Source organism: Scyliorhinus torazame, chromosome 20 (assembly GCF_047496885.1).
Source record: "Scyliorhinus torazame isolate Kashiwa2021f chromosome 20, sScyTor2.1, whole genome shotgun sequence".
Lineage (NCBI taxonomy): Eukaryota > Metazoa > Chordata > Chondrichthyes > Carcharhiniformes > Scyliorhinidae > Scyliorhinus > Scyliorhinus torazame.
Window position 1 is genome coordinate 42867030 of NC_092726.1, and position 12405 is coordinate 42879434.

Consider the following 12405-nt stretch of genomic DNA (forward strand, 5'->3'; position numbering starts at 1 on the left):
TGTAGAGGGAGCTTTACTCTTTATCTAACCCCGTGCTGTACCTGTCCTGGGAGTGTTTGATGGGGACAGTGTGGAGGGAGCTTTACTCTTTATCTAACCCCGTGCTGTACCTGTCCTGGGAGTGTTTGATGGGGACAGTGTAGAGGGAGCTTTACTCTGTATCTAACCCCGTGCCGTACCTGTCCTGGGAGTGTTTGATGGGGACAGTGTTGAGGGAGCTTTACTCTGTATCTACCCCCGTGCTGTACCTGTCCTGGGCGTGTTTGATGGGGGCAGTGTAGAGGGAGTTTTACTCTGTCTCTAACCCCGTGCTGTACCTGTCCTGGGAGTGTTTGATGTGGACAGTGTAGAGGGAGCTTTACTCTGTATCTATCCCCGTGCTGTACCTGTCCTGGGAGTGTTTGATGTGGACAGTGTCGAGGGAGTTTGACTCTGTATCTAACCCCGTGCTGTACCTGTCCTGGGAGTGTTTGATGGGGACAGTGTCGAGGGAGCTTTACACTGTATCTAACACCGTGCTATACCTGTCCTGGGAGTGTTTGATGGGGACAGTGTAGAGGGAGCTTTACTCTGTATCTAACCCCGTGCTGTACCTGTCCTGGGAGTGTTTGATGGGGACAGTGTAGAGGGAGCTTTACTCTGTATCTAACCCCGTGCTGGACCTGTCCTGGGAGTGTTTGATGGGGACCGTGTAGAGGGAGCTTTACTCTGTATCTAACCCCGTGCTGTACCTGTCTTGGGAGTGTTTGATGGGGATAGTGTAGAGGGAGCTTTACTCTGTATCTAACCCCATGCTGTACCTGTCCTGGGAGTGTTTGATGGGACAGTGTAGAGGGAGCTTTACTCTGTATCTAATACCGTGCTGTACCTGTCCTGGGAGTGTTTGATGGGGACAGTGCAGAGGGAGCTTTACTCTGTATCTAACCCCGTGCGGTACCTGTCCTGGGAGTGTTTGATGGGGACAGTGTAGAGGGAGCTTTACTCTGTATCTAACACCGTTCTGTACCTGTCCTCGGAGGGTTTGATGGGGGACAGTGTAGAGGGAATTTTACTCTGTATATAACTCCGTGCTGTACCTGTCCTGGGAGTGTTTGATGTGGACAGTGTAGAGGGAGCTTTACTCTGTATCTAACCCCGTGCTGCTCCTGTCCTGGGAGTGTTTAATGGGGACAGTGTAGAGGGAGCTTTACTCGGTATTTAACCCCGTGCTGTACCTGTCCTGGGAGTGTTTGATGTGGCAGTGTAGAGGGAGCTTTACTCTGTATCTAACACCGTGCTGTTCCTGTCCTGGGTATGTTTGGTGGGGGACAGTGTAGAGGGAGCTTTACTCTGTATCTAACCCCGTGCTGTACCTGTCCTGGGAGTGTTTGATGGGGACAGTGTAGAGGGAGATTTACTCTGTATCTAACCCCGTGCTGTACCTGTCCTGGGAGTGTTTAATGGGGACAGTGTAGAGGGAGCTTTACTCTGTATCTAACCCCGTGCTGTACCTGTCCTGGGAGTGTTTAATGGGGACAGTGTAGAGGGAGCTTTACTCTGTATCTAACCCCGTGCTGTACCTGTCCTGGGAGTGTTTAATGGGGACAGTGTAGAGGGAGCTTTACTCTGTATCTAACCCCGTGCTGTGCCTGTCCTGGGAGTGTTTGATGGGGACAGTGTAGAGGGAGCTTTACTCTGTATCTAACACCGTTCTGTACCTGTCCTCGGAGGGTTTGATGGGGGACAGTGTAGAGGGAATTTTACTCTGTATATAACTCCGTGCTGTACCTGTCCTGGGAGTGTTTAATGTGGACAGTGTAGAGGGAGCTTTACTCTGTATCTAACCCCGTGCTGCTCCTGTCCTGGGAGTGTTTAATGGGGACAGTGTAGAGGGAGCTTTACTCGGTATTTAACCCCGTGCTGTGCCTCTCCTGGGAGTGTTTGATGGGGACAGTGTAGAAGGAGCTTTACTCTGAATCTAACCCCGTGCTGTACCTGTCCTGGGAGTGTTTGATGGGGACAGTGTGTAGGGAGCTTTACTCTGTATCTAACCCCGTGCTGTACCTGTCCTGGGAGTGTTTGATGGGGACAGTGTAGAGGGAGCTTTACTCTGTATCTAACCCCGTGCTGTCCCTGTCCTGGGAGTGTTTGAGGGGGATAGTGTAGAGGGAGCTTTACTCAGTATCTAACCCTGTGCCGTACCTGTCCTGGGAGTGTTTGATGGGGACTGTGTAGAGGGAGCTTTACTCTGTATCTAACCCTGTGCTGTCCCTGCCCTGGGAGTGTTTGATGGAGACAGTGTAGAGGGAGCTTTACTCTGTATCTAACCCCGTGCTGTACCTGTCCTGGGAGTGTTTGATGGGGACAGTGTAGAGGGAGCTTTACTCTGTATCTAACCCCGTGCTGTACCTGTCCTGGGAGTGTTTGTTGGGGTCAGTGTAGAGGGAGCTTTACTCTGTATCTACCCCCGTGCTGTACCTGTCCTGGGAGTGTTTGATGGAGACAGTGTAGAGGGGGCTTTATTCTGTATCCAACCCGTGCTGTACCTGTCCTGGAACTGTTTGATGGGGACAGTGTAGAGGGAGCTTTGCTCTGTATCTAACCCCGTGCTGGACCTGTCCTGGGAGTGTTTGTTGGGGCCAGTGTAGAAGGAGCTTTACTCTGTATCTAACCCCGTGCTGTACCTGTCCTGGGAGTGTTTGATGGGGACAGTGTAGAGGGAGCTTTACTCTGTATCTAACCCAGTGCTGTACCTGTCCTGGGAGTGTTTGATGGGGACAGTGTAGAGGGAGCTTTACTCTGTATCTAACCCCGTGCTGTACCTGTCGTGGGAGTGTTTGATGGGGACAGTGTAGAGGGAGCTTTATTCTGTCTCTTACCCCGTGCTGTACCTGTCCTGGGAGTGTTTGATTGGGACAGTTTTGAAGGAGCTTTACTCTGTATCTAACCCCGTGCTGTACCTGTCCTGGGAGTGTTTGATGGGGACAGTGTAGAGAGAGCTTTATTCTGTCTCTTACCCCGTGCTGTACCTGTCCTGGGAGTGTTTGATGGGGACAGTGTAGAGGGAGCTTTACTCTGTATCTAACCCCGTGCTGTACCTGTCCTGGGAGTGTTTGATGGGGACAGTGTAGAGGGAGCTTTACTCTGTATCTAACCCATGCTGTACCTGTTATGGGAGGCTCTCTCTTTGTCTCAGTCTGTGGTAGGGGGAATCGATGTGCAGAAGTAGAGCTGAAAACAATGTGTCCTTGTCGCTAGGTCACTGCGATGAATGTACAGCATGATATTAAGAAGGCTAATAGTAAGATCATCTTTATCGCAAGTGGATTTGAGTACTGGAGCTGTGAGGTCCTGCTTCAATGGTCTAGGAGCTTGGTTTCTCCGCTGCTGGAGCACGGTGAGCAGTTGTGGTCCCTTTACCTGAGAAAGGAAATTGTCATAGAGCGAGTGGAACAAAGGTTCCCTTGTCCCGGGGGTGGCGATTTGATTTGAAGGCAACGTAATTCAGAAAGGACACGAGTGATGATGGAGTGGGGCCTGGTACAAGGGTGAGATTCAGGTTGGACGGTGGGGTTAATAGCCAGGCGAGGGTCGAAACGATCGAGTCTGGTGGGGGACAAAGGCCGGGATAGGGGTTTCCGTGGCTCCCACCTGAGTGCCGGTGCCGTGCATGATGTCCTCGGGAATGGCACAGATCCGATTCTCAATCTGTACACTCTGTTTGCCGTTGTCTGAAACCTTGACTCTCAGCACACGGAAATTGGTGCCCCCCAGGTCAAGGGCCAGGAAATCGCCACTCTCTGCCAAGAGAAGGAAAGATGGAGTTATTCTTCCAAGGGGCTTTGCCAAGCGACAACAGAAACGGCTTTTTGGGCCAGTTTTGCGAACACAAACCAATTATTTAGATGTATTTTTGGATTGAAGAGTACAGGAATCAGTGCGGAGGAGCTGGGATATTTGGTAACAATTCTGCCAGGCATCATTGTTGATACCTGGTATCTTCACCAGGTCGTGCCAGGAGGAGTGCCACGCAGAGTACAATGTACCTCACTGTGTCGCAGCTCCGGTGTATAATTAAAACACTCTCTCGGAGAAATGTGGTTGGTCTTCGAAGGCAGTTATTCCTCTTTGAATAATGCAGAATTAAAAGTCTGATGATGATCATGTGTCGACTGCTGTCAAACCCCATCGGGTTCACTCATGTCCTTTTAGGGAAGGAAATCTGCCGTCCTCACCCTGTTGATCTCCTATTTTCTTTCTCTGTCAGTCTGGCCTCAATAAAAGTTGAGACGGATTCGCACGTAAACAGAAGTTATTTATTTAGCTTGCAAGCTTAATCATCTTACAGAATGTAACAGGACGTCCTGCCTCTTACACTCCAGAAAACGACTGAACTACCAGACAAAGGGATCTCTGCAAAATCAGTTCAAATGGTATCAAGTTTCACATACTCGACGGACATAGGTCAGCCTAGGTCCCTCCTGACCTGTTTAATCTATTCTGATTGGCTCACTTCCAATCCCTTTCTCTGGCCCCTATCAATGCATCCTCACTCTTATAGACACACCTCTTCCTGCTTTTTCCATGCGGTCCCAAATTCCTTTGTCCCTAACTAAAAGAATCAAAGTGGCTTATTTCTACATTACATTAACTAGTATCTCTAAAGTAACTATTTTATATCACATTCGTCAACCCGGTCTGGCCTCCATGTGACTCCAGACCCGGCAGCGATGTGGATGACTCTTCAACGCCCGCTTTAATGGGCCAGCAAGCCCAGTGCATAATGGATGGCACGGTGGCACAGTGGTTAGCACTGTTGCTTCACAGCGCCAGGGTCCTAGGGTCGATTCCCGGCTTGGGTCACTGGCTGTGCGGAGTCTGCACGTTCTCCCCCGTGTCTGCATGGGTTTCCTCCGGGTGCTCCGGTTTCCTCCCACAAGTCCCGAAAGACGTGCTTGTTGGGTGAATTGGACATTCTGAATTCTCCCTCTGTGACCCGAACAGGCGCCGGAATGTGGCGACTAGGGGCTTTTCACAGTAACATCATTGCAGTGTTAATGTAAGCCGACTTGTGACACTAATAAAGATTATTATACTATTTCAGCCACTCCAGTTTGACGGCCATGAGGAATGGGCACCAAATCACGACCTCGCCAATGAGACATACATCCTGTGAAAATGTTTCAAGAGTGATCTTTGCTGAAGTGTAACATTCAGAACTGCACGTAGATGTGCTGTGAGTGAGGCAGTGAGTCATGCAATCATTACTTCCTCATGAGAACTCAAAACTCATGAATCACTGTCCCCTCGATCACACTTTTGCAATAAACGACATTGTTTCGCTGGAATCGATTCATTTCTTAAAAACGTAAATCCTTAATTCCCAGCTTTTTGTGAAACACGCGCCTATTTCCCCCTCCGATAAGACACCCACTATTTCCGCTCTTCAAATTTGAACTGTCCACATTGAATTCTATCCACTGGACTGCCCTTGATACATCCTGCTGCCTGTCTAAACTCACCCTGCCTCCCAGCTCAGAGGCGGACAAACGGAACCGGATTTGCTTTGGGCCCAGTGATTCCTGAGGCTGACCTCTAGCAGGGACCCTATTTGCTCGTCCGTCGCCCGGGAGGGGCTTATAGCTTGAGGGGCTCCGCTCCATATCAACACGGCTGACCAGGAGTCCCTCTCACCCTGACCGCCAGTCATTGGCGTGCTTGAAGGATTGGCAGGTTGACACATTCAACCCGCAAACTCCAGTCCAAAGGTGTGCCGATTAGGCGGTGTTACGGGGATAGGGCAGAGGGGGAATGGGCCTAGGTACGGTGTTCTTTCAGAGGGTCGGTGCAGACCCGATGGGCCGAATGGCCTCCTTCTGCACTGTAGGGATTCTATGAATCTCGCCCACTCAGTTCATTTTGTGTCAAGGGGCAGGGTGGTAGCAGAATAAGGAAACATAGACTCAAATCGAAACTGGCCAGGTTTCAACTTGACCAGAAGGTTTTGCCTGTTTCCGAAATGTTACTTTGCACAGGACTTTTGAGACACATCGACCCCGGTCTTTCAGCATTCACTGACAAATGTACTCAGGAACATAAAGCTTTACATCAAAGTCTCGGCTGTCCTTTTTAGACTCGCGTCCAATCGGCCTCTCGCTCACTCGACGATCGACCCAAAGTCCGGAGGGATCTTTGAGCGTAGATTCACAAGGGTGGGTTTAAAGTGATTGGTGGAAAGATTAGAATGAAAATGAGGAACAATTCTTTCACCCAGAGGGTTGTGGGGGTCTGGAGCTCACTGCCCGACAGCGTAGGCGAAGGAGGCAGAAACTCATTTTTTTAAAAACTGATTTCGATGTTTCCAATTAAGGGGCTTAGCGCGGCCAATCCACCGACCCTGCACATCTTTTAGGGTTATGGGGGCGAGACCCACGCAGACACGGGGAGAATGTGCAAACTCCACACGGACAGTGACCCGGGGGCTGGGATCGAACCTGGGTCCTCGGCGCCGTGAGGCAGCAGTGCTAACCACTGCGCCACCGTGCAGCCGGATATTCAAACTCTGCTGCTCTACCTTAGGAGCTGGTTTCAGGGAAACCACTCAATGCAAAGCCAATAAAAGGGATACTATTAGTTTGCACAATTTATCAGGTCTCTTATCTTTGAGTGAAAGGAAATAGCTTTTACATCCATCAGCGAGAAAATGCGCAACTATCAAGAGTAACACAGCAACGGATAAGACGTTTACAAAGAGTAAATCGGAGGCAGATTATAAGCTGCTGTTGCAATATCAACATCCAATTTGCCAATTGGAACACTCTCGTGTCAGAAGCTCCTGCCTCTGGCGATCTGGCTTGCGCTCTGTGGCACCCCTCTGCCTGATCCCTGGCGGTTCAGCTGCCAGTTGATGCAAGCTCTGTGCCAGCATCGAGGGAGGACCTTGGGTGCCTGGGTACAGAATTGCTCCTTCAGCAGTGTGGCCGCTGCGCAAATGTGCTGCGTCGGGGAGATTCGGGACAATGACACACAGCTAACCACAGGGACACACTCACACAAAGGCATTGCTGTCAAAGCACGTAATCCAACGCACATTCCAGCAGACTGGTGCCAACCCATTGCAGGTGACAAATACAACCAAACTCAATTGACATTGTCACGGCTGGAACGGGCGCCAATGCTGGAATTGGATTCGGGATAAAACAGTGTTCCACAGAACCCGCACACTGGCACCACCCTGCAGGGATCGTGCCCATCGCACTCTCTAAGGTCTGCGCCCCAATGCACCCTGCAGGGATCGTGCCCATCGCACTCTCTAAGGTCTGCGCCCCAATGCACCCTGCCGGGATCGTGCCCATCGCACTCTCTAAGGTCTGCGCCCCAATGCACCCTGCAGGGATCGTGCCCATCGCACTCTCTAAGGTCTGCGCCCCAATGCACCCTGCAGGGATCGTGCCCATCGCACTCTCTAAGGTCTGCGCCCCAATGCACCCTGCAGGGATCGTGCCCATCGCACTCTCTAAGGTCTGCGCCCCAATGCACTCTACACGGACCGCTCTTCAGGAGGAACATGCCCCTGACACAACAGCTGGAACTGTAACCAGCACCGTTAAGTTCCTGCTTGTTGATGCTGGCCATTGCCTGACACTTGTGTGGCGCCAATGTAACTTGCCACTTGTCAGCCCCAAGCCTGAATATTGTCCAGGTCTTGCTGCATTGGGACATGGACTCAGTATCTGAGGAGTCGCGAATGGTGCTGAACATTGTGCATCAGCGAACATCCCCACCTCTGACCTGATGATGGAGGGAAGGTCATTGATGAAGCAGCTGAAGATGGTGGGCCCGAGGACACTATCCTGAGGGACTCCTGCAGTGATGTCCTGGAGCTGAGATGATTGATCTCCAACCACCACAACCATCTTCCTTTGTGCCGGGTAGTGACTCCAACCAGCGGAGAGTTTTCCCTCTGATTCCCATTGACTCCAGTTTAGCTGGGGCTCCTTGATGCCACACTCGATCAAACGCTGCCTTGATGTCCAGGGCAGTCACTCTCACCTCACCTCTGGAGTTCAGATCTTTTGTCCATGTTTGAACCAAGGCTGTAATGAGGTCAGGAGCTGAGTGACCCTGGCGGACCCCAAACTGAGCGTCCATGAGCAGGTTATTGCCGAGTAAGTGCCGCTCGATAGCTCTGTCAACGATACCTTCGATCAGTTTGCTGATCATTCAGGATTGGGTCGGTGATCACCTTCCTCAAAAGCAAACTGTCCCAAGGTGTGATTTGAGTTTGGAATCCTGCAGGACAAGGCTTGAACACATTCACCACGCGCAGACACGAAGTTTGTTAGCGGAGTTTACTTCCAAAACACAATGTTTGACGATACAGAGGAGACAAAACAATTGATAATCTCCCTCGGTGCATCATCAATATTGCAATAATCTGTGCAATGCCTTGGCTGCTTTGTTAGGGCTTAGAATTCATGTTTGGGAACACAATGTTCGCAACTGTAACCCCTCCCCGGCTCGTAGGTTCTCGCATGTGGAATGTCAGACACCGAGGAGTGTCAGAGGTCATTGAAGAGGTTAAACACAGCGAACCCTCAGGTTGCGATCACGCCTACGTCATCCTTTCTCCCAGCCCAAGCTGCTGCCCACCTGTCCTCTGTACACCCCTACCCTCTAAATGCACGTGCAGTGGCTGGATTCATAATTTAATGGATTGATGTAGACAAGATGTTGAACAGTATTGAGAAGATGGACGTGAAGAGGATGTGGGTGAGTCCAGAGCTGAGGGCAGAAATAGAATCATAGATTCATTACAGTGCAGAAGCAGGCCATTCGGCCCATCGAGTCTGCGCCAACCCTCTGAAAGAGCACCGTACCTAGGCCCACACACTCACCCTATCCCAGTAACCCCACCGAACCTTTTTGGACATGAAGGGCAATTTATCACGGCCAATCCACCTAACCTGCGCATCTTTGGACTGTGGGAGGAGACCGGAGCACCCGGAGGAAACCCACGCAGACACGGGGAGAACGTGCAGACTCCGCACAGACAGTGACCCAAGCCGGGAATCGAACCTGGGTCCCTGACGCTGCGAGAGGGCGGTGCGACTTTGGAATTCTCTTCCTCAGAAGGCGGAGGAAGCGGGGTCACGGAATATTTGTGAGGCGGAGATAGATTCCCCGATGAGAATCTCAGGTTATCGGTGTGGGGGGTGGGGGAGGAGATTGGGAATGCAGGAACCCAAAACACAAACAGCTCAGCCATGATCGTACTGAATGGCAAGACAGGCTTGAGGGGGCCGAATGGCCTACCTTTGCTGATTTGTGTGTTCGCAAGGACTAAATCTGGAAGTGTCGCTAATCTCGGTAACGGGTGGCCATGACAACGATCATCGAGGCTCGTAAGAACCCATCGGGTTCACTCAGATTCTTTCAGGGAAAGAAATCTGCCGTCCTCAGCCGGTCTGGCCTACATGTGACTCCAGACCCCACAGCGAATGGGATTGACACTTAACTGCCCCTGTGGAGCGGCTAACAAGCCACCCGGTTAAAGGGACCGGCCTTAAACGAGGGCCTGGCCCGGCCACACCAGGAGCAGTGTCAGGATCTCTGAGGCGGGGAGAAGGGAGGTGATTATTAATGGGAGGTGAGGCTGATGGGCCAGTCAGTCTACCGTGTCCCTCATTGCCCATCGTGTTTCCCGCGATTCCCTAACTGACGGGGCCCTGAGGGAAACAGGAAGCTACCTTGGGAACAACAAGAATCGCAGAAGGTGTTGACATAGCAACTGCAGCCGGCTGTGTGATGTGTATCCCCCCCAAGGCTCCCCAACTGGCCCAAGCTGGGTTTTAGTGGAAGCAACCATTTTAGTGACAGAAGCGGAGGATCACCACACCTCAGGCGAGGGGCAAGTTCGAGATGGCGGGGCCTTCATGAATTACCTCAGCCAGTACAGGAATTAAGGGGCAATTTAGTGTGACCACACACACACCCCCTCCCTTCTCCTTCACTCCCGTGTGCGCTTTTACGGGTTTCAGTGCGGAGATAATCTAATTCGTCGCATAACTGGCATCATTCGCGCATGCGTGGTTGCCATCCTCTCTGAGTCCGCCCCAGAAGATGGCGGACGGATCTTGCGGGGCCGCGGAAGGAAGGAGGTCCTCCTTCAGAGAGGACGGCCCGACGATCGGTGGGCACCGATCGCGGGCCACCCCACATTTGAGGTAGCCCCGGTGCAGGGTCCCCCCTCCCCCCCGCAGCCCCCCCCCCCCCAGCGTTCCCGCGCTGTTCCCGCCGGCAGCCACCAGGTGTGGACGGCGCCGGGGGGGGGGGGGAACCCGCCGTTTTGGCCTGGCCGCTCGGCCCATCCGGGCCTGAGAGTAGCGGGGGTGCCGGAGAATCGCCATTCTGGGTGTCTCCAGCGATTCTCCGGCCTGCGGCCCGCGGAACCCGACCGGGCCGTTCCCGCCGCTGGGGAGAATGGCGGGAGGGCGTCGGACCGGCGTCCCCGGAAATTTTGGCGGCCCAGGCGATTCTCCCAACTGGCACAGGAGTGGAGAATCTCACCCCCTAACTCCACACAGAGGCTGGTATTGAACCCGGGTCCCTGCTGCTGTCAGGAAGCAGTGCTGACCACCGTGCCATCCCCAAATTCGGTAGGCCTTGAACCCATGTCCCCAGAGACTCTGGAGTGCTCGTTTGGTGACTTCACCACCTCCCCGCAGTTTTAGAAATTAATAAATGATTGTTTACAATCTTTAATCTGTGCCCCCCATCCCCCACTCCCAGCCCCTGCACCATTAGCCAATGGGAACAGCCTTTCCTAGTCCAGCCTATTTAAACTTGCCCCAATCTTTTACACCTCAATCAAATCTCCCCCTCAACCTCCCTCGCTCCGAGGAGACCAACTCCAGCTTCTCCAACCTCACCTTGGAGCTAAAATCCCCCTCATGCCCCCCCGGAACCACTCTGGTAAATCGCCCTCCGCACCTTCGCGAAGGCCCTCACATCCTTCATAAAGTGCGGCGACGCGAACTGGACACAGTACTCTAGCTGGGGCCTAATCAGAGCTTTATAAAAGGTTCGGCCTAACTTCCAGGCTTTTGTACTCAACGCCTCTATTCAAGAAGGCCAAGCTCCCACTGTTCTCATGATATATCCTGCCACCGAGCTCGAAGCACTGCAACGTCCATTTTAAGCAACTACTGCCATTGAACCATTTCCCTTCGCTCTTCAAACTTCAAACACTCAGTTATCCATTGCCTAAGGGCTGGAGTGCAGAGTGAAAACCGCCAGCGCTGTCTTTCTCTAATCGCCAACACTCAAGGGCACCATGACAGTGCTGGACTACACAGGGCCACAGTCATTCGGACCTGGAGCAAGAGTGGATTGGGCAATGAAGGGTCCCCCGCTCACACCCGTCTCCAAAAACAATCCCCCTTACCTGTTCCGTCGGGAGTCGACCGGACGAAGGTGGGCAGCATCTTGACGGACGAGGTGGGGTTGGTGTCTTTCCGGAGGCCCTGCTCCATCTCGATCAGGAAGCGGTTGGAAATGTCGTGCAGAGCTTCGTCCGATAGCCGCATGTGGTAGAGGTATTTGTCCACCTGAGAACAGAAGGCACAGGCGTCAGGGGCAGGAGGGCGGTTTTCCAAGGTCATGTGACCACTCCCTCATTCGTTGGGACATCCGCAAGTCAGGAACGTCAGGGAAAGTCATAAGATTATAAGCAATAGGATCAGGGGTAGACCACTCGGCCCCTCGAGCCTTCTGTCCCATTCATGGCCGACCTGACGGTGGCCTCAATTTAACATTCCCACCTGACAAGGTCTGCCTTAAAGAGAATGCTTCCATCACCTTTTGAGGTAAAGTGTTCCAAGGTCTCGCCACCTCAGGGAAGGTTATAGGTTATAGAACACACAGTGCAGAAGGAGGCCATTCAGCCCATCGAGTCTGCACCGGCCCACCTAAGCCCTCACTTGCACTCTATCCCCCGTAACCCAATAACCCCTCCTAACCTTTCGTGTCACTAAGGGCAATTTATCACGGCCAATCCACCTAACCTGCACATCTTTGGACTGTGGGAGGAAACCGGAGCACCCGGAGGAAACCCACGCAGACACGGGGGGAGGACGTGCAGACTCCGCACAGACAGTGACCCAGCGGGGAATCGAACCTGGGACCCTGGCGCTGTCAAGCCACAGTGCTAACCACTGTGCTATATCTGCATCTTAAATGGGAACCTTCCTATTCGGAGACTACCCCCCCCCCCCCTCCCCCCCCCGCCAACGTTCTAGATTCCACTCTGAAGGGGAAACACCTGCCCAGCATCCACTGCGTCATAGCCTCTTCTTAGGGGTTTCAATAAGATCCCCTCTCGTTCTTCTAAGTGCCCAACTTTGCTCAGTCATTCCTCATAAGACG

At 52.5% G+C, this 12405-nt stretch overlaps 1 protein-coding gene across 1 annotated transcript in view; it reads right to left on the reverse strand.

Moving 5' to 3' along the window:
* Nucleotides 1-12405, reverse strand: part of LOC140397056 (hexokinase-2-like) — a 104454-nt gene that overhangs the window by 50179 nt on the left and 41870 nt on the right. The window contains exons 2-3 of the mRNA XM_072486091.1: nucleotides 11426-11588; nucleotides 3631-3779 (exon numbers count right to left, since the gene is read on the reverse strand). Of these exons, the coding sequence (XP_072342192.1) occupies nucleotides 3631-3779; nucleotides 11426-11588 (312 nt within the window). The remainder of the gene's footprint in view (nucleotides 1-3630; nucleotides 3780-11425; nucleotides 11589-12405) is intronic.